This window comes from Python bivittatus, unplaced genomic scaffold (genome assembly GCF_059951505.1).
Source record: "Python bivittatus isolate LINGU-HERP-01145 unplaced genomic scaffold, Pbiv_v1 ctg000010_np1212, whole genome shotgun sequence".
Lineage (NCBI taxonomy): Eukaryota > Metazoa > Chordata > Lepidosauria > Squamata > Pythonidae > Python > Python bivittatus.
The window spans coordinates 244,930-268,942 of record NW_028277029.1 but is presented as its reverse complement, the minus strand read 5'-3'; the positions used below and the strand labels follow the sequence as shown (position 1 = coordinate 268,942).

Genomic DNA, 24,013 nt, shown 5'->3' with positions numbered 1-24,013 from the left:
CTGTATTGAACTGTCTTTTTACTTAAAGTAAGGAAGAGAAATTATCCCTCTTTGTTATGTTAGATTTTAGTCTTTTGTTTATATTAGGAAACTGGGATCACTTTATATTGGCTAAAAGTGGATTTGTTTGTGGTTAAGAGTTGAGATATGGAATGTTTATTTGAATGGGATACGTTGCTATTTGGGGTGGTTCTCTTTGGAACTGTTGGAATTTGGAATGGAAAAATGGTATGTATTGCGTTTGCTTACAGTTAACATGGTGTTTAAGCTTTTTTCCCTACAGTTACTCTAGAAGGGTTATTTGTGAGTTTGTCTTTTTAAAGAAGAAATTATCCCTCTTTGTTAGGTTTTTTGTTTACACTAGGATATCAGGACCACTTTATACCTTTCAAAGAGTTGAGATGTGGAATGTGGAGTTTTATATATGTTAATTAATGTTATTATTTTAGGGCTCTGTTTGTGCTGACACCTGGATTGGAGAAGACATTACTTACTGGATTTGCCTATAGTTAAGAGGTGAATTATGGGATGAAGAGTTTTATTTCTATTAATTAAGAGAAGGTGAAGAGATTATGACATTGTTTATACTTGTCATGATGAGGGTGGAAAGTTGATTTCTTAGGATTTTTTTTTTTGCATTTTTTTCTCTTTTCTTTTTTAGTTTGTATTATCTTTTATTGTTGTAACTAAAGCTTTTAATAAAAATTGTTATAAAAAAATTAAACCAGAGGGCTTGGTAGCCTCTTAAATTTATCTATCCAGACTTTTGTGTTTTTTATATTGTTATTATTGTCTCTGAGCTTAATAAAGCAAAAAGGCATTCATAAAATTTATCTGGGGATACTGGCAGTTACCAAACCCCAGATACCTGCTGTAGCAAAGGGGTGAGTGATGTCACCATGATATGTGTGTCTGCTCTCTTTTACTTACCCACAGTAGCAGCTGTGCCTGGAGAAAAACGGTCTTCACATAACTGCTTTAAAAAGGAAGTCTTTCCCACATTTGAATTTCCCACCAGAACTATCTTGAATATACGATCTGGAGCCATGCGCAATGCTTCATCCTTCACACAAGCACAAATATTAGGTGTTTAGTGTTGCCTTGTTAGGCATACAATAAACAGAATGAGAGATGGCTATGCAGTACTTTTAAACTATGTATTGAATCCAGATCCACCAATTATAGTTCTAAAGTAAAAACACGTTAGCTGGTTACTTGCTACCAATTCTATTTGGCAATGGAAAATTATATTTCCAAGGTGGCTTATATAGCATTAATAAGATGATGGTGACTGATAGTGATAATGGTAATAATAATATAAAAATTAAAATACAGGAAGTACAATAACATAACCCATTAAAAGTTAAAACAATACAATATAGTTTTAACCCTTACTTGCAGCAGGAAGGCTGTGGGTGTTCTTGTTTAAAATAAGACATGCCTGCTGAGGTGACTGTCTTGTTTTTAATTGGATTAATGGTTAATTAATTTAATTAATAATTGGACAATAGCAGTTATATTCCTCTAAATGCCATCTTTGAGAAAAAGACACTGAAGCCAAGCTTTCATGCAATTCACATTTTGAAGTGATCTTATTTGCCCTTCTCAGAATAATGTATAATTCTGCAGATAGTTACTCAACTTTATTAGAATACTTAATTCAAACTGCATACTAACAATATGTATTTTGTGAAAAACTACATCTATAAATAATAATGTTTTGTTACATTAAAGATAGATGCAAAAATTGTACAAATGGTGAATATAGGTTGGAAATAAGACTACTGTACAACTGACTCAAAAATATAAAAAGTCTTATTGCTACTCTCTTGATAATTTCTATTCCCGATTTTTAAAATTCTTGTTTGAATAGAAGTGAAAGATATACGCTTCCGCATTTCTCATTTTACATCTTTATAATATTAATGTAACCACAGACTGAATAATGAAATGTACATTGCTTTACATATTTCCAGTTATGTCAGAAAAAAATGATGAAGCTGATTGTTGGAAGCTATCCAACAAGTGGCTGAAGACTTAAAAACTTTTACAAGACCAACCAAAATATTTATTACAATTTTATCCTGAATGAATAATGAAAGAGCTAGTATACTGCTGTTGACTTGCCTTTTTTACACACAGCCCAGATAGATATAATGTCATTGTTATTTTTTTAGAAACCTATTATGTTTGCCAAAATGTACTTCATTCAAAATAAAATCTAAGTGGTGCAGTTTTGTTCCTTACATTTGTCAGTGTTTCTTTTCCTACTGGCTCTTCCCTAGGATGTTCAGGCTGTGAGTGCTGTTGGGCGCCGTTCATTTCTGATCCTGGGGAGACATCTTCATCTTCTTCTATCCACCTGATTAGTTGCCTCTCTGTCCTATTGAGAAGCTGTGGCAGATGATCTTCTTCAATGGATATTATCCTTCTGAAATGCTTTCTCTGAATCAGCCCCCCAGCCACATGGGGCTCAGAATCTAATGAAAGATCCACACTCAAACTAACGGAATTTCTTCTTTGGGATGTGCTAAATGTGTCATCTTCTGAAGACTCACTAGAAAGTTATTAGGAAAAGCATACAACTCAGTAATTTATAATTTGGTGGAAATTTGAATTTGAGATCATATGTGAACTCAAACATAGTTGATGAATATTCAGTAAATAAACATATTGAAAATATCTGAAGAATACTCAAAAATTTGAAAGTCAGGGCATTTTCACTCCAGTTCAAAATTACTTTTCATCCTTGATTTCAATAAACACAACAATTAGTTGCCAATCAATATAGTCACATTTGCTTTAGAATGTTTTTGAACAAATTTGCTTCTCACCATCACCTCACTGCTATAACCATTGGTTCAGTTCTGGAAAGATGTCTATGATTGACCAATTCATCTGTTTAGGACATTTCAGAAAATATGAGAAATTGAAAGTCTTGCCATATGACTTTATATTTAGAACTTATCCTTCAAATAAAACTTAATCCTCAGAAAGTTTCTTTTTTAAGCTTTTTAATTTATTATTATTTCAAGAAAAAATGAAAAGAAATAATACTGATATACTGTAAATACACATTGAAAGAATATAGAGAATATAGTAAGGAATAGGGGAAAAAAAGCTATATGAGCAATAGAATACGGGTAGATAGTCAACAAATTGTGAATAACCAGCAGGTTGAAAATATCATATGGCTAATATACTCTAATACACCATTATCAACTTACAGTACTATAAGACATTTCATATCCAATTTCTAGTCAAGAAATCTCTATTGAACTGTAAAAATAGTTGTTTAATAGTTGGAAAGCAATAAGGAGAAAAAGCTATAAATAACAAACAATATATTGAAAGAATACTATAAATACAGTACTAAAATATAAACTTTGGAACCCAAAGTCAAGATGTGGCACAATTCCATGTATAGAATTGTAATCCGAGACTGAATTGTACATCACATTTACTTTTTAGATATGAAGTTATTCTAGATATTGAAGCATATTCTTAGTTTAATTAACCATTCCTCCATAGACGGGATCAGAGATCTTTTCCAGTAAAAAGCATATAAAACCCTTGCAACTGTTATCATATACAGTTCAGTTCAGTGTATTTTGAAGAAATGTGTGGAGTTTAATAAAAAATATCTCAGGTTGAAATGGAATTATGACTTTCAAAATTTGTTCCTTTCTTTGGTGAAATAATTTCCAATATTGTTGAGCTTTGCCACATTGCTATCACATACGGAAGAAAGACCCAATCATCGCATATCCAGCATTTTGGGGAAAAAGAGCTACTCATAGAGATCATGAGTGTAGTAATGTACCAGCGATAAAATATCTTATACCAGTTCTGTCTAAATATAATGTTTGAGGTGAACTTCATATTCTTTTTTTATTGAAATTCCCACAGTTCCATCTCTATAATTGTATTCAAATTTTGCACTCATACAATATTTTTACTTGTTCAGGTTCTGAATCATATTTCACTACAGTAATAGATTATAAATTGTGGCCCACAAATGTTCAGTGTTCTGGGTTTATAAGAATTTCAAATTCCTCAAAATTCCCCCTTGTTTCCATAATCCCCTTTGCTGTGCTTGCTTTTTGAGAGTATTGGAACCAACTGAGTATGGAAGAGGAAAAGATTTTTGTCCTGTTAATAATAAAGTCTTGTAATCTAAACAGATTGTCTCTCTGTTGAATAAATTTCTTAGTGCTTTCTTCTTCATAAAAGTAGACATTCAGTAAGGAAGCAAGAGGCGAGAAGTCTGGACTTTTTCTTTTCCTATATCTATTCCAAACATTCAATAAATTGCTTAATATTAGACAGACTTGAAAATTGTTTGTTTCTGTGTATATCAACCCAAATACATAAATCCAGTCCCTGTGAAAAATCTACCCCTTCCATTAAGATAACGGAACCATAAGGAAACACAATTCATTCTGAAATCCATGTTAGACAGCTGGTATGGTAGTACAATCTGAACTTGGAGCTGCTAGGCCACCTACTTCCTTTGAATCTTGCAAGTTCTTGAATTTAATCCTTCGCCTTTTGTTAGACCACATGGAAATAATTTCTTGTCTAGACCAGTTGTTTAGTACCTTATTCTCAATATAGACTTGAATAATTTGAAAAAGGAAATTTAGTCTTGGTAAAATATTCATTTTGACTGCAGGAATTTCTTTCATCTAGAAATATACATCATTATATGCTTCCAAGTTGGTAATAATTGTTGTTGAATAGATCCTTATTACTTTTTGTCAAAAAGATTCCTAAACATTTAACCTTTTTAGTAGTAATGTTAAAGCCAGTTAGTTGATACACAAATTGCTTTTCATCGTCTGTCAAATTCCATATCAACATCCGTGTTTTCTTTTTATTAATTTGATAACCTAACATCAAACCACATTGTTGTATACGTTCCATCAATGTCATTAGAGGCCCTTGACTGAGCAATTGTTAGTACAATATCACCTGCAAATGCTTTCAGTTTATTAGTTCTTGAGCAGCTAGTTTAATCTGTTTTCTTGACGTATCTGGATTGTCAAGGGTTCTAATGCTAATAAAAAGAGAGAGAAGGAATCCTTGTCTTGGTCCCTTCAATATAGTGTGCTGCTGTGAAATAAGACCATCCACAATAATTTTAGCTTTTTGTTCTTTATGGAAAATTTCAAAAACATGATCAGTGCAATAAATGAAATTATCCATCCAAATTCTTTTAAGGATCCAGGTTAGTTCAGTACAAAAGTGCTTGGGCTCTGTGGCTCCCAATTTCCACTAAAGGCACCACTTTCTACCACCTACAAAGAAGCTTTCAGGTCCTTCAGAGGAGGACTGTTTTTGGTTCCCAGATAAATTCTGAGCCACAGCTAAACAAGACAGGGAACAAAGATGTAGTTGGAGATTTGAAATATACACAGGAAATAAATACTTAAGTAAAGCATTGTTTCTTGCCATACTGTGACTACTATACTATTCTATAACTTACCTGAAAAACTAATAATGTGCTGAAAACAAAACAGAAGGCTTACCTCTTCAGGGAACTTCTTCTCTCAATATATTTGCCAATAATTGAGCCTGACCTTTGCTTCCAACTGACAGGTGCAACATTCCTACATTTCTGTAGAAATATTGTTTTAAAATGTCAAAATATACTTAATAAGACAACAGATGCAAGGCTGGAATGTCAAAACAATACAGATATGCTTGTTTGTATGTCTTTTAAGCAATGAAAAACCATGGTGGTAACATTTCGGTGGCATACAACATGTGAGAACTTTCTCTTTTGACAGATTGAGCTCCATCTCCAGTGTCCATCAGCTTCTAGAAAAACCCTTCTTCTCCCTTTGGGTCACTGATTAGCCAATTGATGTTCTATTAAGGCATGACTAGGGTGAAATATCCAGCCTCAAGTCATGGGCACATCCGCTTTGGAACCTCTGAGTGGTGGGATATCAAGAGAGCGGCAGGCTGCCGGTCTGCTTCCCGGTCCCGTTCAAGGTGCTGGGTTTGACCTTTAACGCCCTTCAAGGCATGGGGACCGCCTCTCCCCGATTACATCAGCCTGTCCCACCAGATCTGGCAGGTAAGGTATGCTACACATTCCATCGGCCAGGGACATGCATTGGGTGGGTCCCGGGAGGTGGGTCTTCTCTGCCATGGCTCCCTCCTTGTGGAACATTCTCCCTCCTGAAGTGAGTCTCGCCCCTTCCCTGCTGTGGTTTAGGAAGTCCCTCAAGACCTGGTTGTGTCATCACGCCTGAGGGTCTTTGGGAACCGGAGACATTCTTAGATGGCTCCGCTGTAATTGATACTCTCCTCTCTCCGTGGGGTTTGTATATTTTAAAACCTATTTTTTTTTTAAATTGTGATAATGCTTTTATTTTAACAATAACTTTTTAATCTTTTTATATGCCTGTTTTTATTCACTTGTTATTTTATTTTAATTGTTGTATGCCACCCAGAGTCACTTTGTGTGAGATGGGTGGCTATATAAATGTGATATATAAAAATAAATAAATAAATAAAATTTCATATATGCTCTTTAAAGGCATTAAATAGAAGGAAGACAGATACAAAGAAGTTAAATAAATACTACAATCTTAGTAATCTCACGATCCACAAAAAAGCTAACTAGACTTCAATTCCCTTATCACAGAACTGGAGCCTAACCACAGAAGCATAATTCAAAATAATGGTTGCTGCAAGAGATTTTGTGCTCAAATTAAGGCTTCCCAACTCTACAGTATATCACAGACCCTACCATTTCTAAATTTGATAGAATTTAAAGTTTTAAATGTAAAGCTACAGTTATAGTTTTTGTCAAAGGTCTTTGTCTAGAAAATCCTTTATAAAAAGAGCTACAATTTGAAATATAAATAAATAAATAAATGAAAACAAACAAACAAACAAACATACCTGTTGGAGACATATATCACGTTCATCTCTCAGATATTTGTTCCTTTCTCTGAAGGAAGGAAGGAAGGAAGGAAGGAAGGAAGGAAGGAAGGAAGGACGGAAGGAAGGACGGAAGGACAAAATTAAAGGATATCTTCCAAGACTCCCCATTTACCAGTAAAGATTCCCAACTTGGGGGTATTTATTCTGGTGAAATGTTCTCCTATTTTATTCCTATTTTGTTATGGGAGGAAATTCTGGGATGTTATTTTAAAATTTCGGTTCTGAATACAAGAATTCAATATATTTCTTCTACTGTACAGCAGCTCTGTACTGGTAGAGTACAGAGTGACTAATCAAGGGTGGAGCCAAGCAGAAGATGACATAACTGGAAATAAAATGAGCTCCATGATAAACCATGCAGCAAAGCCTGGGATACTGGAATCTCCAATCCAAATCTTGGTCCTGCTTCACTTTCTTCTCTGTTCCCAAAGCAAATGAGTGAATAGTCTACAGCCGAGAGTAGCGACCAAGCCATTTCTTCAATGGCATTTTTTTCTACTCTGCAGTTAGAGGAATGTTACCAGCAATTTTGACAGTTGTACACCCAATGGCATACAGCTGTTCTGCTGCTAAAAACCACAGTGCTCAGTCCTTGTTTTCACATGCTGTATCTTGCCAAGAAGAATTTGAAGAACACCTTCCACAACAGCACCTCCTGGGGTGTTCTGTGTAGGTGCCAGATACCAATGTGAGATTGAAAGTCTGATTGTGCAGTTCCTCCTCCCTCTTCTTATAGTTCAGTAAATTAGGGAGGTGCCTGTCTGAACCCCTTCCTAATGTTATCTCATGGCTCTGGACTTGAAAAATTCTTCAGCCCCTTTTGCCAGGGTAAGAGTTCCTGCCTACCTCCCCCAAGGTCATCTGCCAACGCTCTACACAGGAACAGAGGCCTCTCAGCATGCCTTGTGCTGGTGAGTGGACAAGGAAGGGAGGGGAAGCGCTATTGCTACCCCAGCATCTACGGAAGAACTGCCTACAGTTTCACACACAGACAACTGGAAAGTTCGGAGCAGGAAACAGGCATTTCCACACTATTAGGTGAGCAACTGCATCAATACAAATGAGGCACAGTAGAAATGAGGGCTTGAATTACCCTTATGCAAATTAAACTGCTAAAAAATTGGTCAGGAAACAATTTGGTTTGTTCCGTATTCAACTCAGTTCCTGGTGCGCCTCCCCAAATACCGTCCTCCTAAGATCCAAAGGCATATAGCCACCTCCAGCTCGAGTCCGCTACCCATCTGGCCAGCTGCTTTGGCCCCACAGCAGAGAGAGGAGAGAGGAGGCTCCCCTTCCTCCCCCAACCTGCTGCTCGTGAATTGAATAAACGCACTGCCACTCCTGGGACTGCTGCTTCTCAGGCCCAGTTTCCTGGCTATTTAATTTTTCTCATTAATGGAAGCACCAGTGGCCTCACTGTCTCACTTGGAATGACCCAACCTAGGTTTTACGATAAATGCTCCTATTTTACTGGGAAAATATGTACATTTATTCATTCCGTGGCCTGTTTTTATTTAAACAAACAGCTTTGTCCTCTCCACACAACACTGCAATAAAGAACGCATTCATCAGAAAGGAAGATGACCTCCCCCACTCCCTAAGGCCCATTTTGAATCCTTCTTACCTCAAAAAATCCAATTGTTTAAGAAGTCCTGATTTCTCCCTCTGTAATATTTCTGTCACTCGGTAAACCTCACTGGAGAAGAAACAAAACAAGCATTATGCAAAACCGAGTTCAACCTGTTGCTTCGAGAAAATACTAGTGGGAGCTGTGATTCACCCTCTCCTGTGGGTACTGCACTAATAACTACAGAAAATGACCAAATTCATAATTACTCTAATTTGTTTACTTATGAAGTCCCACAATAAGTTGAAATTTCTTTTCCCACAACCAAAACCAAAAGCAACTTTTTACACGTACACAGAATACTTTTTAATGGCCATTTTTAATCTAAATCTGGACAGAAATTGCTCTTGACGCACAATAAAACTAAAGCAAACATCCATCAAAAGACTTTATAACATAAGAATAGGAAGATTTTTAAACTTTCATTTTTATGGGGAAAAAGCAATTGTACATATGCAGCATTTGTTAAATGAAGCTCTGAAGAAACTCCTTAATTTTACTAAACGAAATCAGAAGTTTTATTCCATGCCTTGCTAAGTGTTTGTCAGATCAGTGTCCGCAGACCTGCACAAATTATTGCTATTCTCTCTCCCAGATGATCCAAATCATCATCTAGCGAAAGAATCAGTTGTGGCATAACAAAATTAATGCTGACTGTACTAAGTGTAGTTTGAATTTCTTCTCTGATAATAAAAATAGATTCTTCAGGTTTTTCAGTCACTAAAATCCCATGAAGCAAAAAAATAAATGAGAAGCATATGCCTGGCACAAAAAAACAATGCCCTTGAAGGCCACCCGGAAAAAGTGTTATGTTTTTGCTCCAGGCAAAGACACAGTATTTGCCAAAGCCATTTCCACATAGTGATTTGTCTGCCATCAAACAGACAAGAATTTTCCCTGAATTATTGGTGGCTTTAAAAACTGTCATTACATGGAGGTAATGATAGCAAAAGTGGCATTTATTTGCATAGAACTGGTATAAGTTGCTCCAAATCATAAATACGATAGACTGTATGAGCTGGAAGGGCTGTTGGGTCATCTGGTCCTGGTCCCGTCTCACTGCAGAGCGCCACTAACCCATCCCCAACAGGTAGTCCCACCGGGTGCCGTCTGGAAGCCACCTGCAAATGGGAGCCTGTCCCTGTTACAATCATGAAATTCCTCCTTGGATCCTTTACCAGCTCAAGACGGATAAACTCAGAATTCTCTGGGGGAGTTTGGTCTTACACTGATGTTCACACCCTGAGCCCCGTGCTTTTCCTAGACGTTGGGCTATTATAGTTTTCTCTCTCATTTTCTCAAAGGACCAGCTGAACATGAACCATCAAAGCTTTATTTAGCAATAACACAGAACAGGTAATATATGAAACACTGCTTCTTTTTAAAGCGCTCCATCAACCACGCTCCTCGGACCCTAGTTACAGAATGACCGTCCAGTTGGTCACAGGGGCTGCTGGAGCCCCTTCCTCTTGCCTTAGATGCACCGGTTCTCCCCAGGGGCCAGCTGCTCTTCTCTTGCCCCCTCCCCAAGTTCTCTTAGATTCCTGGCTGCCTCCCTCTGGAAGACCTGGGCCAGGGAGCCTGGGTTCCAACAGAACAACAAACTACCTTTTCACAGCTAGGGGTAGGACACTGCATGAGAAGCTGAGGCGCTATGGCTTTGCACTTGATGCCGGGAGGCGAGCACGCAAAGGCAGCCCTTAAACAGCGTGCCAAGGAATTGGAAGCCCAATCAGATGTGTACTTGGGCAGCCGTTCACCAGGGATCGGAGCTAAATAACAGTCTCCACATTCAGAAGAATGCTAACCTGGCAACAGCTATTCTTCACACGAGGCTTGCTCCTGTGGTGGAATTCCTGAAACACTAACCCACATTCTTTTAGCTACATAGCTCTCATTACAAAGATGCTCGGTTGCAGTTAATAACAACCCATCTGGCCAGACTTCCAGGCCACCCGGAGCCTTTTTACTTCCAGGTGCCACTATCTGATCAATGTGATTTTATTTCTCTTAACGTGGCTAAGTTTTGTTTTAAAATATGTTACACTTTGACCACACCAGTTTTATAATCATCAGCTTTTACTGTGCTTTTTACTTGCTGTCTCACACTTTATTTTACGGCGATGACCGTAAAATAAGAGTGGTTGGGAGTCAGGTAGCATGTCATTATTATTATTGGGTTTTTTTTCTTTTACTGTAAATCGCCCAGAGTCAGTTCTTGGAAGATGGGCAATGACAAACGTGAAATATAAATAAATAAATTGTTGGTCGCACAGTCAGCCAGATGTTTATCCCAAGGACCTGGGATAGGCAGATGATGTTGTTCGATGGTGTTAAAGGTATCGTCGCAGGATGTGAGCTGTTCCAAGTAAAGCTGCCTTGTGCAATGTGCTGATGGTGATTTTGTCAATGCCGATGGTCTTCAAGTGGTGCTCCAGATGCTTGGGGATTGCATCCAAGGCACCTATGACCCAGGCGATGACCGATTCAGTATGGGTTTCAGTAAATTACATCTCACCATATTGTTTACGGGAGAGACACTCTTTATCTGGCTCCTCTGATGAGACCTGTCTGGTACGGTTGAACCTCTGGCATAGCTCTCATCCTCCTCGGAGCACACAAGCCCCACAACCACATCAAGGTAGTGCTTCGCTGGGAGATATTATTATTATTATTATTATTATTATTATTATTATTATTATTTTGTATTTTTGAGCTGGTCTATGACTGTAATACAGTAATAAAGTATATATCCTTTTATAAAATCAATGCTCTCATATTAATTCCTGTTTTCTAGAATTACTCACATTTCCTTTTCTTCCTGCAGTTTTTTAGCTTCATCTTGAAGTATCTGCAACTGCTGTTGGGCAACAATTAACTCCTCTGATGTTCTCTCCAGCTCATTCTGAAGCTCTTGGTTAGTAACCTTCAATCTGGTATTTTCTGTTGTAGTATCCTGCTTATCATTATGTAGCTCTTTACATTGTCCTTCCAGCTATATGAAAAGAAGAACTATAATTAAAAAGTAAATTGAATGGTTTTTTATTAGATTTAATCACAAATTCATAAGATGCTTCCAAAGTGGGTTTGGGTTTTTTTTTTAGGGCTCAGGTATTCTATTATTGAAAGAATTTTTTAAAAATTCAGAATTGAAATATGGGCCAATCTTGTCTGGCCCTATAGGATGAGGAGGAGGATAGAGAAAGGTATATCCAAGAGAAGGCGTGTAGCACCCACAAGATTATTGCTAACATCCTGGAAGTAGGCGTCCATTTCCACCTGGATGCAAATCCAGGGAAGTGGAAGAAGTGGGAACCCCAACTGTACACACCAGAAAGAAAATAAATATGGAGACAAACCTTCCATGTAGTCTCACTTCAACTGCAATTGCATTTATTCAACAAGCTGATTTGTTGCAGTTATCTGTACCTCAGAGGAATACATGAAGAAAAGGGAACCTTAAAAGGGAAGAGCTCTTGATGCCCCAAAGTCAAATTAATCTAAAAAGATGCTGGCAACTTTTACTTTGATACCCATTCAGAATGTAAGAAGATTTGGCAGAATAAGGTGGTTGTAGTTTTGCTTCAGATGCTTGCTGTCATTGTGATGCATGAGAAACAATATAAGAATATAAATTGCAAGAACATTTGGGAGTAAGAGCTTCTGTTGACGCATTACTGACGGCAACTGGACCTGTAGAAAGGGCGCCCTGCCCTGCTCAGTGCGACAGCCGGCCCGGTCCAGCTGTCGGGAGATCCACCCAAAGGGGAGTGGAAGGGGCGCGGACCCCTTTTCAGCAGCAGCTTAAATAACTAACCCTTCTGAATAAAAGAAAATGTCCTTTCCCCCCCTTTTGCAAAACCCCACTATCTTACCACCTGGGCTCATACTAACATTTCTGTGACAATGATCTAATAAGGCAGCTGAAGGCTGCCCCGGCTCCTTTTCGACAGAGCACAGATGAAACCAACAAGGCCCCACACGGGAAAGAGGCGAAGCAGCGGGGATGGCCCGTAAACCCTCCAAGCACAGCGACGACTGCCAAATACCCTGGACACGTTATTTCTGCAGCCCTAGGAGCTTCTCATTTACCTCCAGTTTCTACGCTTGGACCTCCAAACAACGATAAGAAACATTTGGGATTATTTACGGCTTCCAACAAATGTCCCAGTAAGAGCTCAGTTGCCTTTCGAGAGTCAGCTCCGCGGAAATCAGGCTGACGTCTGTGTGGTACAAATCAACTTGCCAGCCAGCTAAAGGAATTAAATTCACTGTGTCAGGCTGGAAAAATAAGCAGAGGGCAAGGCGGCTTTTGAGGTTTTAACACGGGCGCCGATCTTTGTTCAAAAGGATCTGGAGGCAAAGGAGTCCCACCAGTCATGCAGTGTGGCGGCCCAGAAAGCCTCTTATTTCCTTCCTACCAGACGAAGCAGAAGAAAGAAAACCCTTTGCTTCCCAGACTTCCCTCCGGAAGGTGTTCCAGAAAGCGAAACCATCACCAAGGACAAGCGTCGCCATCTTACGACTTCGGTGGTTCAAGGCTTCTGGGCTTTCTTACCGGCGCAGCCAAAAGGATACAGCACACTGCCACTGCGTGGCTAAGCCTACTTAGAAACTGGTGGCTATTATAAAATCACAATTTTCACATACTCTTTTCTGTTTCTGAGCCAGTTGTTCCAATTCCTTCTCCTTTTCTGCAAGTTTATGCTCCAGATCCTGATGTCGGGACTGAAACCTCTCGGTGTCCTGTAAAATTGGAGGACAACAAAAAGAGCAGAGGATTTTAGGTAAAGGTACCACCGTGGGTCAGAAAACAACTAAGTATAGGAAGAGACTGGGGGAGGGGGGGGGGTTGCAATGCAAACACAGAAAAAACCACTCTCACACACACACACACGCACAAAGCTTTCAGGAGTATGCTGAACTTTTTATCTCAAAGAATTAAGATGCGTCAGTTGGTGGCTTGGAAAGGACCATTTATCTGGTTGGGATACACTTTCACTTTCAGCCCCAGAATTCTTATATACCTGCCAGCTATATTAAGCTGCACAGTGGCAAAATAAGACAACCCAGCAGCTATGGGGGGAGAAAAGTACACCTCCTATTGTTAACCAGAATGCCTCAAGAACGAACCAGATGGCTCTTGCCTTAAACTAAGGTTTGACACTATACAGTGGTACCTCTAGTTACGAACGCCCCTCCTTACAAATTTTTCAAGATACGACTAGCTCCGGCCCCCAAAATTTACCTCTACTTGCGAACTCCGCCTCTACTTACGAACTGGATCCGCGGCCATTTTCCCTGCTGCCACGCGATCGCAGCTTCCTGTGGGCGAGATCGCGGTAGCAAAGAGACGTTCGTTGAGGCTTGTGGTGTGTTTTGTGGCGTTTGGAAGGTTTTTGTGGCGTTTGGAAGGTTTTTGAGGTTTAAAAATAAAATGCATATGTTTCAGAACTGTTTAGCCATATTTACATTGAACCTTATGGGAAACTTTACCTCGACTTGAGATCAACTCGAGTTGCAACCAGAGTCACGGAACGGGTTAAGTTCGTAACTAGAGGTACCACTGTAGTTTATTTTACTACTATAGTGTGGGAATAATTCTATAGTCATATTCTATATCCATCTGCCCTTTATCATCCATATTAAAAAGATACTTGCCTCCAATAGGACCTTTTCTTTCTCATTTTTGATTTGCTGTTCCATTTCTTCATACAGTTGCTGGATTTCATCATCATAGGCAGAAATTTTGCTAATAAGGAATTTTAAAAAGTACGACAAATTACACCTTGGTTGCAGCACTAGCAAAAGCTTAGAGATACTAGAAGCCACCTATTCTTCCTTTTGAGAAAAAGTCCAGTGCGGACAGGCTGGCAAATCTATCAGATAGATTAACGGCTGCTTTGCAAGTCATCTTCAAAGAATGCTCAGCCAACAGTTCAGCATCAAACTGGAAAAGGCTATCTAGTAGAGTGCCACAAAGTCTTCTTTGTAATTTTGGGCAGGTGATCCCAGTAGGTGGCTTCTTCACAATATGGGGGCTCCACTGAGTTTGAAGGATCACAGGGTTAAGGAGAGCTTTAATTCCCCTTAAAATGCAGAACTCCAGCATTATGTGATCCCTCCCCACACCCCATGTTCCTCTCTCTTCCACTTCCTCAGTTAAATCTCCCTTTTTGATTCAAGGAGAAGTAATGCGCTCGGGCCTTCCTCCACCATCTTGAGGAGAAAGTTCTCAACAAAGCTTGTCAGGAATTTGCCGGAATAAAACTTTGCAGAATTATCTCCCAACAGATGTAAAGCAATTAAAGTTTTCCCCACTATAATTTTATCCCTCTTTGAAAGATCTGCAAATTGCTTTTGGAAAAGATCCACATCAAAAAATCCACATCTTCTCCTTGAGATGTCCTGTACCTCACTGCCATCACTTGGACTTCTGGGCAGGAGTTACAGAGGGCAACTCTGCTCTCTTTCATTGCTCTTTTATTGCTTCTGTTCCCTACATCTGTTGCAAATATACGACTGGTTGTTTGGAGGCAGGAAGACAAACATGCCAGAAGCTTTGCAGGTCACCAATGCCAACTCCAGGTCATTCCTCTTCAGTTTTGCTTCTTAGGACACCACCAGTAGAAAGGTTTATGTCTTCTTGTTCCTTTCTTGGCCAAGTACAAATTCTTCATGCCTTTGCCCACTTACACCCAACAAAGTGATACAAAAACAGTTCGGTATCATCTTTTCCCTGCCATTTCCCCTCATTCCCAGCCCATGAGTGAGACAAGCTTGTATCTTTCTTAGTTTATTTCATTTATGCAATTTATCATCTCATTCCTCACAGCCTCTAAGTGGCTGGTACTGGTAGCATTTCTCTGTTATTTCAACATTGTCCAAGGGCAGTCCAAGGGATCTAATTTGTTACCCATTACCTTGGAGGAGACTGCAGGGACTTGAAACAGAGGCAGTGGAGGCAGGATACAGATCAGCAATGGGGATTGCAAACGTCATGCTAGTATAGTTTTGTGCCAATTCAGGAATGGGTAGAGAGTGCCCTAAGGGAGCCATGGGCATAGCCTCTGGTTATTCAGCAGGAAGCAGTTGCTCAATCCACCCGCAGTCCTCAGGATACCCCTATTCTCCAAATCACTCAGTCCCTGAGAACAAATCCTCATCCAATTTCATTGGCAGCTTTTGGAAGAAGGCACGTAGGCTGGGGGAGGAAGAAGAGGCAAGAAGGGCAAATGGGGCGAGGACACCCAGAGAGCTTGCGGTGGGTGGCAAAGGCAGGCTGAACAAATGCGACTGGCAGGAGATGAAGTGGTGAGGAGTGCCACAGGTGGCTGAATTCGTGGTGGGCACACGGGAAGGAGAATTTGAAACCATGCAGGTAGGCAGTGGCAGAGCCAGAAGCTGAGTCTGAGTAGGTGGTTCCAGCAAGGGGTGGGGCTGTAGGAGAGCATCTTTTTCAATGCACCTCTTGCCAATGAATGAACTCCGTCTTTGGTGTAGTTTTGTCCAAACAAGAGGAACTCTGACAGCTTTGCTTCAGTGCTGCCATCCATGCCATTCCTGGAATGGGGAGTTCATTCTGAAGCAATCTGCAATTTGCTCTCATATAAATTCATGATGAACTTACTTACATCCCTGTTGGGGATTGTACGGACAGTTAATGGAATGGACGTTATACTTGCAGGGCAAAAAAACCTCAAATAGATCCAATCAAGCCTGCTGCTGTAGCTTTAAACATACATTACCCATTCCTGGAGAACTCTCTGCCCAAATAGAATTGCTATGAAAGAAATATAACATGATCCCCTAGGAAGCTATCATAAAAGAAGCATTTACTTCATCAGGGCATACTCCAAGGTGTTCTTTTCATCATCAGCTTCTTGGAGCTGAGAAAAGATTTTTGTCAAGAATTCTTCAAAATTGCAAAGTAGGTGAGGCTCCTGTTTCCTCAAATGCAGCCAGAGTTTCTTTATATCATTTTCACTGGGGAAAGGAAAAAAAGAAATGCATGTTAGGAGCTAAATTTTGGGAGTTTCAGCAGCAAATGTAATTTTAGCACTCTTGTATCATAAAGTAAGAATCATGGGGATAGATGGAAGAATCAGTGACTTTTACTTTTTCTTCAGTTCTAATTTTATTTATTTATTCAACTTACATGGTCACCTATCTCAAATGTATGACTCTGGGCAGCTAACAGAGAATAAAAACTACATAAATAACAAATATGGGAGATAAAACCAACCAACACTGTCAATATAACCAAGATATGGACTTAGCCACACAACCCTGGCTCCAGGCTCATCAACAAAACCAGGTTTTTAAGGCCTTACAGAAACCCAGTAGGGTTGGGGCAAGTCTAATCTCTGGAGAATGACCTTCCAGAGGGTAGCACCACAAGGTTCTCCTCTGGGGCCAGCCAGATGGCACTCCCTAGTGGTTGGGCCCCAGAGCATGCCTCTCCTGTTGGATCTCACAGGATGGGTAGATACAATTGGGGAGAGTTAGTCCCACAAGTAACATGGCTCATGCCATGAAGGCCTTTACAGGTCACTACTAGGACCTTAAACTGAGCCCAGAAGCATACTGGCAATGTCCTTTTGATTCCATTTATGAAGAAATGTAGATTTGGGTATGTTTTTATTTTAAGAAATAAGTTGCACAACTTTTTCATCCATCTCTAAATTTTACTACAGAAGATACAAAGCCACTTGTACATGACTATCTTCTGCAGAAATGTTAACGGTCATATATATGTTTACAGTTTCTGTTCTTGCTGGTAAGGGCTCCTTTGTATTACTAATCTTAAAATTCATAACAAAAGTGAAAATGCTCATTTATACTATTCTTTCTCCCAAAGGAGCACAGAGTGCAGAACAAAAGCAATACAGTGGTACCTCTAGTTACAAATGCCCCTCCTTACGAATTTTTCAAGATACGACTAGCTCCGGCCCCCAAAATTTACCTCTACTTGCGAACTCCGCCTCTACTTACGAACTGGATCCACGGCCATTTTCCCTGCTGCCACGCGATCGCGGCTTCCTGTGGGCGAGATCGCGGTAGCAAGGAGACGTTCGTTGAGGCTTGTGGTGTGTTTTGTGGCGTTTGGAAGGTTTTTGTGGCATTTGGAAGGTTTTTGAGGTTTAAAAATAAAATGCATATGTTTCAGAACTGTTTAGCCGTATTTACATTGAACCTTATGGGGGAAATTTACCTCGGGGTGCGACCAAATTCGGAGGGCAGATTAGCCATATTTACATTGAACCTCATGGGGAAATTTGCCTTGTGGTGCAACCAAATTCGGAGGGCAGAACGGATTAACCGTATTTACATTGAACCTTATGGGAAACTTTACCTCGACTTGAGACCAACTCGAGTTGCAACCAGAGTCATGGAACGGATTAAGTTCGTAACTAGAGGTACCACTGTAATTTGATAAACACAATGAACAACAAAACAAACTCCCACCAACTACAATGACAGAACAATGAGAGCACAGCAATTAAAATATAATTCCTAGGAAAAGGCAGCAGTGGTTACTCCTCCAGCACCAGTCTAGGTGAAGAAATATGGCTTCAGTTGTGGTTCACCATGTCTTCAAAGCCATGGGGCCTGCGGCACCTCATTTCCCCTGGGAAAGGGTGTTCAGCTGGGGTGCTACCACGCTGTCAGTCAAACGCATCAGTGAGACCACAAGCAGAATCTCCCTAGCTAATCTAATGCAAGAATAGGTGGTCTTGAGAAAGACATTTTTTAAATACTTGGTTCCTGAGCCTTTTATGGCTCTATGGATCAATGTGAATGTCTTCATTTAGTCACATCACTTAATCTGGCTGCTGCCCAATGCACCAACCACTGCTCTAGATCATCTGAAAAAGTAGCTCCACACACTTTGCCGTAATCCAGCTGTGAACATGGATCCTTGTGAGGCCATGGTTGAGCATCACTCAAGTTGGACTATTTTGGTTCAGGGAGGGCCCTGGCTAGTGCACCAAAGTTCACTGAAGCCACCTGTGTATTAACTAACAGTTCGGAATGCAGGAAAGTCAACAAATCTAGGAATTGGATGAGCATGTTCAATGGGATCCTGTGCAGTCCTGCAGAAAAGAATGGAACCAGTAAAACGAAGTGTCTCCAGTTCTCAACCCATAAGCCCGTGCAGCAATATCTCTGGTTAGTGGGGTTATACATCACACTGCATGTACTTCAAATGTTCTTATTTTAATTACAGTAGCATCCCTGAAGATGCTCCCTCCAAATCCCTCCAAACCGCACGGAGGAAGGAGATGAAATCCCCCTCCGAATGTCTATGGTCAAATACCGGGATGGGTCATCTGTCCTCATTATTCCTAGCTCTTTCAAGACAATTGTCAGAGAAATAACAGGATCTATGAATGTACAAGCTTTCTTCCCATTGTACTGTTTCCCCTTTCCTTTTTCCAGCAGGCCTGATTGCATGCACACACATCCCAGCATTTCTCCAAGACATTTTGAAGGGCAATCTGAGAGAAAACCGAGTGGGAATGTGCCCATCCCTTCCCGTCTTCCTGCCATAGGAGCTGCCCTCCACTGTTATTTTTGGAAGAAGAGGAAATGCAGGAGAGATATCCACAAGGGAAACTTTCATTGTAGGAAACCATCAATTTAAAATGAAGAACATCCACATTTTTATTTTGTTTCCTTCAACTTACTCAAAATATTTCTTGCATTAGGGAATCTGTGAATTTCCCTTAACGTTTCAATTATCCATGGACGTGAACAGGGCAAAGTAATTTTTAGATGAAGGTGAATAGCAACTCAAGTTTCTGGCAGCAACATGTTAAAATGATATTCTCATCCATGATCCTAATATCGTAGATGTGATATCCTTGATCCCAAAATATGTATTTATTTCTTTTGGATCATGATTCCATCAGAGACCATAGATTCTGGAGCTAAACCGCCTGGCACCAGACTAATGCCACCATTCCTACATATGATCACTTGAGAATTGTTTGAAATTAAGACCCCAACTGCAAGGCAGCTCCAGGACATTTTGCTGCCTAACCGAAGATGAACAGAAGATGGCAGCCTCACACACTCAGCTCAAAGAGCAGACAGTGCTCAAAGCCGCCAAGTTGTTTTGCTGACCACCAGCGGGTAGCAACCCACCACCCCAAGCTAGATCACAGGAAAGAGTGAAACGGGCTGTTCTTCCACGACACCTAAAGCGTTCTACCTGAGGCTGCTCTCTCTTCCATCATAATGGTTAGTTATTTCACTGTTGCTGTTTTTTATTTTTTAACTTGAAAAAGGTTTTGTAAATTACACCACCGAGTTCCAATATTTACTACTGCCCACTGTTTTATTTAACTTGGTGAATACTCTTTGGTACTTCCAGAAAAACGAAGTCCAGAAGGTAGCCAGCAGAATATCTTTCCAATAAATCAGCTTAAAGTTATATAGAATTCACGGTATCAAACACGGTCCCTGAGGCGCCTGTTCTGTTGGTGCAAGCTGAGGGCCAGCTCCTCCTTTAGAATGACTGAATTTCCCAATTGTCTTAAAATGGGAATATAACTATTATTAAAGGTTCCCAGCTAAAATATGCACTAGCAACTCCCATCAAATCTGGTCAGCATTATGGTGAGAATACGGAACTTGAAATAATTTTTAACAAATCAGTCTTACAGACCAGTGCAGGGACTTCCTGCTTTTATCTCTCGGGCAAGAAGCCTCTGCCGTGACACAATCCGTCTCCAAGATCATAGCTAGCCTCCGTATCACTACTGCAGGAAAAAAAGATATTGATTGAGCCAGTAACAAATCTCCAACATCACACCTAATTTGGCATTTGAGATTTTGGCTCTTCCATGATCTCACGGAAGCTGCACATACCTCACAACTCCGCCCATCTCAGTCTAAGTGAGCCTGCCAAGATGTCTGGAACTGTGAAAAGCAAAACAGGGCAAGGAGGATGTCGAACCCCAAAATGTGACATAACAAACCCATGGGCTGCGCTCACCAATGGAGCCTCCTATCTGCGAAAGAGTATTTGACCGCGGCTGATTATGCAACAACTCTCCTAAATTTATGACAGGGAAGAACAGCCGAGACAATGCAGCGTGTGCAAAGCAACCTGAAGCATCCAGAGGAGTCCGTTTTCTACTCTGGAATGCAGAATTCCAACTGGGTTGCAGAGCAGAGGAGGAAAGGGGAGAAACAACTGGAGAAGCCCAGAAACTGACTTTTGACCTGCTCTCCTGAGAGACTGAAAAATAGGCCTGACGTCCAGATTGCCAGATGGAAACTGTAAATATGTCCTTTTCTTCAATGGTATTTTAAACCAGTCTTGAATCGGTTTTCTTGCACAGGTGGATGTAAAGCAGCATTCTGGGGTCCAGAAAGAGAGCCTTCTCTGCCGTGGCCCCCGCCCCATGGAATACTCTCCCCCCAGAGGTGAGGCGGGCCCCAACTCGCTTGTCCCTCTGGAAAGCAGTCAAGACCTGGGTCTGCCAACTGGCATGGGGCGCAAAAAAGGGCAACCCACCCTAGGGGTGGCTAGCACCTTGAAGATGCTCCCCTATGTTAACATCTTACTGACCATCGACATCTTGGAAGATATTACTTGTGTATGTGTTTGGTTTTATTCTATTTTTACTGTATTTTATATTGTTTTATTGTATTTTAATATTTATTGCTGTTTTATTGTGAACCACCCAGAGTCACTTTTTTGTGAGATGGGCGGTATCTAAATTTGAAATACACACACACACACAAATAAACAAATAAACAAATTCAAACGCCTGACCTCCTTCCTCCAGGCCAAAACAGCGCAATCCAGAAAGACAGGTGTTTCCGTGGTTCTCCTGCTTCTCCACTGTTTCAATGGCAATACTTACTCCTTCAAGATGTTATTAGCTCCAAGCTGCTCCATGAGATGTGAAAACTGATCTTCTTCCTCATTTCCTTCCATAATGCTTTCTTTTGGTTTAGGATGAAAGTTATTTCCAGTTTCACATCCACAGACCTCAGCAACAGATTCCTTCCTCCCAGACAAAAACTGGCCTGCAGGTTTTAAAAGACTTGATTTTAAAAAAATTGTTAGGACTCAAGGTGTTTGCAATAAATGAAAAAAATCTAGCTGTAACAGCGTGAGAAATAAATCTTGCTAAATTAGCTTCTATAACCTAAAAGAAAAAAAAAGTGCGTCATTTTCTGATAAAGATGAATACAGAAGAGCATCAAAATTCTACAACATTCATTGAACAAACTGTTTATATTAATTCCTTCCAAAAGGACGGAAGGTCTTAGGTTTTAATATACCTGATGACGAACAGATAACACAGTCCAGCGAATGGCCTGGCAGCATCTCATGCTGTGAGCTTTTTAACGAGCACCTCTAGGACAGAGGCTCTGTCGGTCTCAACAAGATACCCATAACTGGCCTGCAGACTAAGCATCTCTACCTCTACTATGGTGAGCATCTCCCTTCAAAGCTAAGCAGCAAGGGAAGAGTTTGCTGAAGGCTTTTGGGCTTTTGAATTTCTTCTGAGAAAAGCAGCTGGCCGTGGAAAAGGAAAAAAAAGAAATCTAAGTCTTCCCCACCCAGGCTGTGGGATGAAGTCTTCCAGGAGGTAAGAGAGAACTGGATCCATGCAGATTACTAGATGTCGTAAGTAACTAGAGAGAAGTAGCACTGCCTAATTTCCATTTTAGAAGAGGACAAGACTTCAGCTCTGTCTTCAGGCTGAAGTGACCCATTAGATCACAGTATTCCAATTACTGTGCAGTACCATGGAGAAATTGATTAAGCAACCAACAACTTTTCATGAGCTAGTGAGAAAATATCTCAACGCTGATGTACAGCTGAGTGGAACGAACTGTAAAAGTAATGCTTCTTTTTTCTCACTACCTTCAATCAAATCCTTTTTTAGCTACAGAGCAACAAAAACACAAAAACACTACACTATCCTTATGATCAAGGCTGCATTATTCTGGCATGTGCTTACTAACAATCGTTCTATGGAAAACTGCTACCATGATATTTCAGTAGTCCTCAGTTAACAACCATTTGTTTAGTGACCGTTCAAAGTTATGGTGATGCTGAACAAATGATACTTATGCCCAGTCTTGAAGTTACTGCAGTTATAGAACCCCTGCAGTCACATGGTCAAAATTTGGGCGCTTGGCAGTCCATCTGCACTTATGAGCGCAGGGGAGCTTCAACTCCCCCATCACCTATCTCCCCCCATCTCTGCCCTTTTGGCTGCCCTGCACAGTGGCACTCCTCAGTGGCAGCGCCAGTGGTGCTGAAATAGTGGCCTGGGGCCGGCAGCAGTCTCACCCAGCCACTGCCGCCAAGGAGTGCCACTGTGCAGGACAGCCAAAAGGGCAGAGGTGAGGGGGGAGATAGATGGGGGAGTTGAAGAGGAGGCAGAGGAGGCACTCGGGGCTGGGAGGGGCCAAGCCAGGATTGGCTTGGATCAGGGCGAGTCCTTGCCTAATGACCGGTGGGATTCAGATAAGGACAACAACAGGGAGTGCTGGGATACAGTCACGTGATGTCACGCTTTATAACCGGATTGCTTAGTGATGGAAATTTCAATCCCAATTACCATTGTTAACCAAGGACTACTGTAGGCCAAAATATAAATGATATAAATATAATATAAATAATTATAATATAAATGATTAGTAAAGGGTATATTCAACCAGATCTTATCTGATGTGTAGAGAACAAAACAAAGATAAGCGGTTGCATAATAAAGATAGAATGCAGTAATATGTAAGTCAGTAAATAAGCATAAATGATTTCTGTAATAACTTCAGGAAATTTTGCTGGGAGGTGAAATAGGGAAATCTTTTTATTTTATTTATTGAAATGTAATTAGAATCTGTAATGTATCATCACAATATCAGCACATGGAGTTGTCAAGCCTCAGAATAGTGAATACCTCCCCCCCCCAGGAAAATGTGACTGGCATTGCAAGGGATGCCAGATGGAGCTACAGCCCAAAGAAAGGAATGTCCCAATCAAAGGATTCCACTGGCCTTTCTCTAGATCAAGTTATGCTATTGAGTGATGAGAAATCAAATAATATACAGGTAGTCCTTGACCTACAACCACAATTAGGACTGGAACTTCCGCCACTAAGCAATGTGGTCATTAAGTGAGTTGTGCCTGATTTTACGACCTTTTTTGCCGTGTTCATTAAGTGAATCACTGCAGTCTTTAAGTGAATCATATGGTCGTTAAGCGAATCTGGCTGCCCTCATTGCCTTTGCTTGTCGGAAGCCCCCTGGGAAGGTTGCAAATAGTGATCATGTGACCCGGGATGCTGCAACCATTGTAAATACATGTCAGTTGCCAAGCGCCCAAATTTTGATCACATGACCATGGGGACGCTGCAATGGTCATAAGTGCAAGGACCAATCATAAGTCAC

At 40.5% G+C, this 24,013-nt stretch overlaps 1 protein-coding gene across 9 annotated transcripts in view; it reads right to left on the bottom strand.

The window, feature by feature from the left end:
• The window catches only part of CRACR2A (calcium release activated channel regulator 2A), a 45,595-nt gene that overhangs the window by 14,526 nt on the left and 7,056 nt on the right, over positions 1 to 24,013 (bottom strand). For 8 of the 9 annotated variants that reach the window (XR_015796688.1, XM_088143653.1, XM_088143778.1 and 5 more), the window contains 10 exons: positions 21,469 to 21,634; positions 16,427 to 16,573; positions 14,249 to 14,339; positions 13,238 to 13,333; positions 11,395 to 11,582; positions 8,585 to 8,656; positions 6,919 to 6,967; positions 5,532 to 5,620; positions 2,248 to 2,557; positions 931 to 1,063 (listed from right to left, as the gene is read on the bottom strand). Coding sequence is in view for 8 of the 9 variants with exons in the window: in XM_088143653.1 (XP_087999779.1) it covers positions 931 to 1,063; positions 2,248 to 2,557; positions 5,532 to 5,620; positions 6,919 to 6,967; positions 8,585 to 8,656; positions 11,395 to 11,582; positions 13,238 to 13,333; positions 14,249 to 14,339; positions 16,427 to 16,573; positions 21,469 to 21,634 (1,341 nt within the window). In the remaining variant the exon portion in view is untranslated. Of the gene's footprint in view, positions 1 to 930; positions 1,064 to 2,247; positions 2,558 to 5,531; positions 5,621 to 6,918; positions 6,968 to 8,584; positions 8,657 to 11,394; positions 11,583 to 13,237; positions 13,334 to 14,248; positions 14,340 to 16,426; positions 16,574 to 18,478; positions 21,431 to 21,468; positions 21,635 to 24,013 lie in introns of those variants that run through there. The other variant, XM_088144044.1, reaches the window with a different exon arrangement.